Source organism: Vicia villosa, unplaced genomic scaffold, assembly GCF_029867415.1.
Source record: "Vicia villosa cultivar HV-30 ecotype Madison, WI unplaced genomic scaffold, Vvil1.0 ctg.000044F_1_1, whole genome shotgun sequence".
NCBI lineage: Eukaryota > Viridiplantae > Streptophyta > Magnoliopsida > Fabales > Fabaceae > Vicia > Vicia villosa.
In genome coordinates this window covers 949,249-951,337 of record NW_026704976.1, presented here as the reverse complement: position 1 = coordinate 951,337, position 2,089 = coordinate 949,249, and the positions used below count along the sequence as shown (strand labels likewise).

The following is a 2,089-nucleotide window of genomic DNA, read 5'->3' as shown; positions in this document are numbered from 1 at the left end:
AACTGCAAAAACATTTATGTAACCGCGACAGTTACTTAAAACATTGGTGTTAACTCTTACATATAGATTAACTAATGCAAAAGTTGATTAGATTCCATGAATCAAAACCTAAATTTCCACTACAAAACAATGAATTTGATATAAGATTAAAAGCATAACAACTTTTTAGGTTTGGATTTTTAGATTTTCCTAAAGATTGTCTTGGTTACATCCCTATTATTCCATGCCTTTTCCTCAAGCTAAAAAGTCCTATAAACCCCACATTAACACTCTGTCCAAATCCCTTTCACCATTCTCTAACTTCTAACTTTTCTCATCAATTATTATCAAAATTCCAAAACCATCTTTTTCTACACATGGCTTTGATTTTCATCTTAGTTATTACACTCACTTGAAATAATTGTAATCTCAATGAAGGGAACAGAAACAGAGCCTCTGTTTTCATGCATTGTTGCATTCTGTGTCTTGATTCTCATCTTTTTGCCGCGGTTTTTCTTCGAGATTGTTTTCTCACCGGTTTTGATTTTCACCGGGGCTATATTGATCAGTCTTCTTCGTTTTGGTGCGATTCAGAGATCTAAGAATGAAGAAGAAAAATTGAAGAAAACAGAGTCTGTTACAAAACAGGGGAAAAAAACAGAGGAGGATGTGAAAATCGATTCTTTTGATGAAACTGGAAGATGGGTATTGGGGAATTCGGAAGAGAATTCGAAATTTGAGATGGGTTTTGAATCAAGTTCGTTTCTTGATGATTCTTTCGTCGAATGGAACGTGAAAGCGCCATTGGAGGTTATATATGAAGGTGAAGAAACAGAGGAGGGTTCTGTTGGTGGAGGAATGAGGAACCCTTCTTGGTCGTTTTACTATCCGGAGTCTGATTCGGATAGTTCATCGTCGGAGAAGGATTTTCCGGCGATGGGGAACTGGGACTCGCCGGAGGAGATGGGGTTTATGTGGGATGAGGAAGAAGATACAGAAGAGTTGATTGAGATATCACTTGATGGGTGGAAGAAGAAGCTCAAGAAAGAGATGGAATTTGGGTTTGAGGAAGAGAATATGATTGAGATTGATCTTTCTCCGACGAAATTGAAGGGAGTTTTCCGGTGAGGATTAGGTGTTTTCCGGTGAGATTAGGTGCAATTAATATGAGATTTAGGAGAGATTAACAGTGTGTTAATGTTAGCATGTGATTTGTTTTGGGATGAGTGTGAAAGGTTTAGAGATTTGGAGTTATTTTGGGTTTTGGCAGGTTATGCCTCTTTTGGATTTGAGATTGTATCTAAGCTTAAGTTCAATTAATCAACCTAATCAATTACTAGTACTATTGTCACATTTTGCTAAAATGCTTATTTGTAAAAAGATTGTTGTTTTTTTTTATTGTTTAGAATGTAATTTTAATTTACCTTTTTTTTAATTGTGTTACTATTTTGTTAAATATAATATATACCACTTTTAAGTAAGATCATCTCCAATAATACTACTCATTTTTTTAATTTTTTACAAGATCTATTAAATCACATTATTTCAAAACAAATCACTCAATTTTAATTTTAGTAGTGTAATTGTAAAGAATTCACATTAGGTCACATAATTTTACTTTTTATATTAATATATTTTTATTTAATATTTTATTATAACTTTAAATGGTTCACAATTTAAATTTTTTATTTATTTTTAATGTTGATGCTGGTTCGACTGGAACAATGGTAGACTCGATCTTGATAGATGCAACCACGACAGGGCATGCCCATGGATGTTCCAAGCAATTCCAACAGGAAATCTGATAACACCCACGCAAAATCCAGACAAATCTTGAATTTTTAACGTTGCTTGGTGATGCAACGAATAGCCACTGTGGCCAACTCCATTTTCTAAAAAGTTATATCAAGCACTAGAATGAACCGGAGCTCGTGATACCACTTGTTAGACGATAGGAATGGTCTAGAGGGGGGGTGAATAGACCACCTTTTTCAACTTAAGAAAATTTTAGCTTTTGAAACGTGACTTCCCTGAATCACTTAATCGTCTCCGAGCGATCGCGTTATCGGGGACCGGATTTGTGCGCTAAACCGAACGGATGAAAAATGGC

At 35.0% G+C, this 2,089-nt stretch overlaps 1 protein-coding gene across 1 annotated transcript; it reads left to right on the top strand.

The window, feature by feature from the left end:
* The first annotated feature begins 205 nt into the window (after nucleotides 1-205).
* LOC131622777 (uncharacterized) lies at nucleotides 206-1,321 on the top strand. The gene has a single exon (XM_058893816.1). It carries the CDS (start codon nucleotides 412-414, stop codon nucleotides 1,105-1,107), a length of 696 nt encoding a protein of 231 aa, XP_058749799.1. The 5' UTR covers nucleotides 206-411; the 3' UTR covers nucleotides 1,108-1,321.
* The last annotated feature ends 768 nt before the right edge of the window (nucleotides 1,322-2,089 follow it).

What these genes read in the sequence shown, in the direction of transcription:
- LOC131622777 (XM_058893816.1), top strand. Translation starts at nt 412, where the DNA reads ATGAAGGGAACAGAAACAGAGCCTCTGTTTTCATGCATTGTTGCATTC.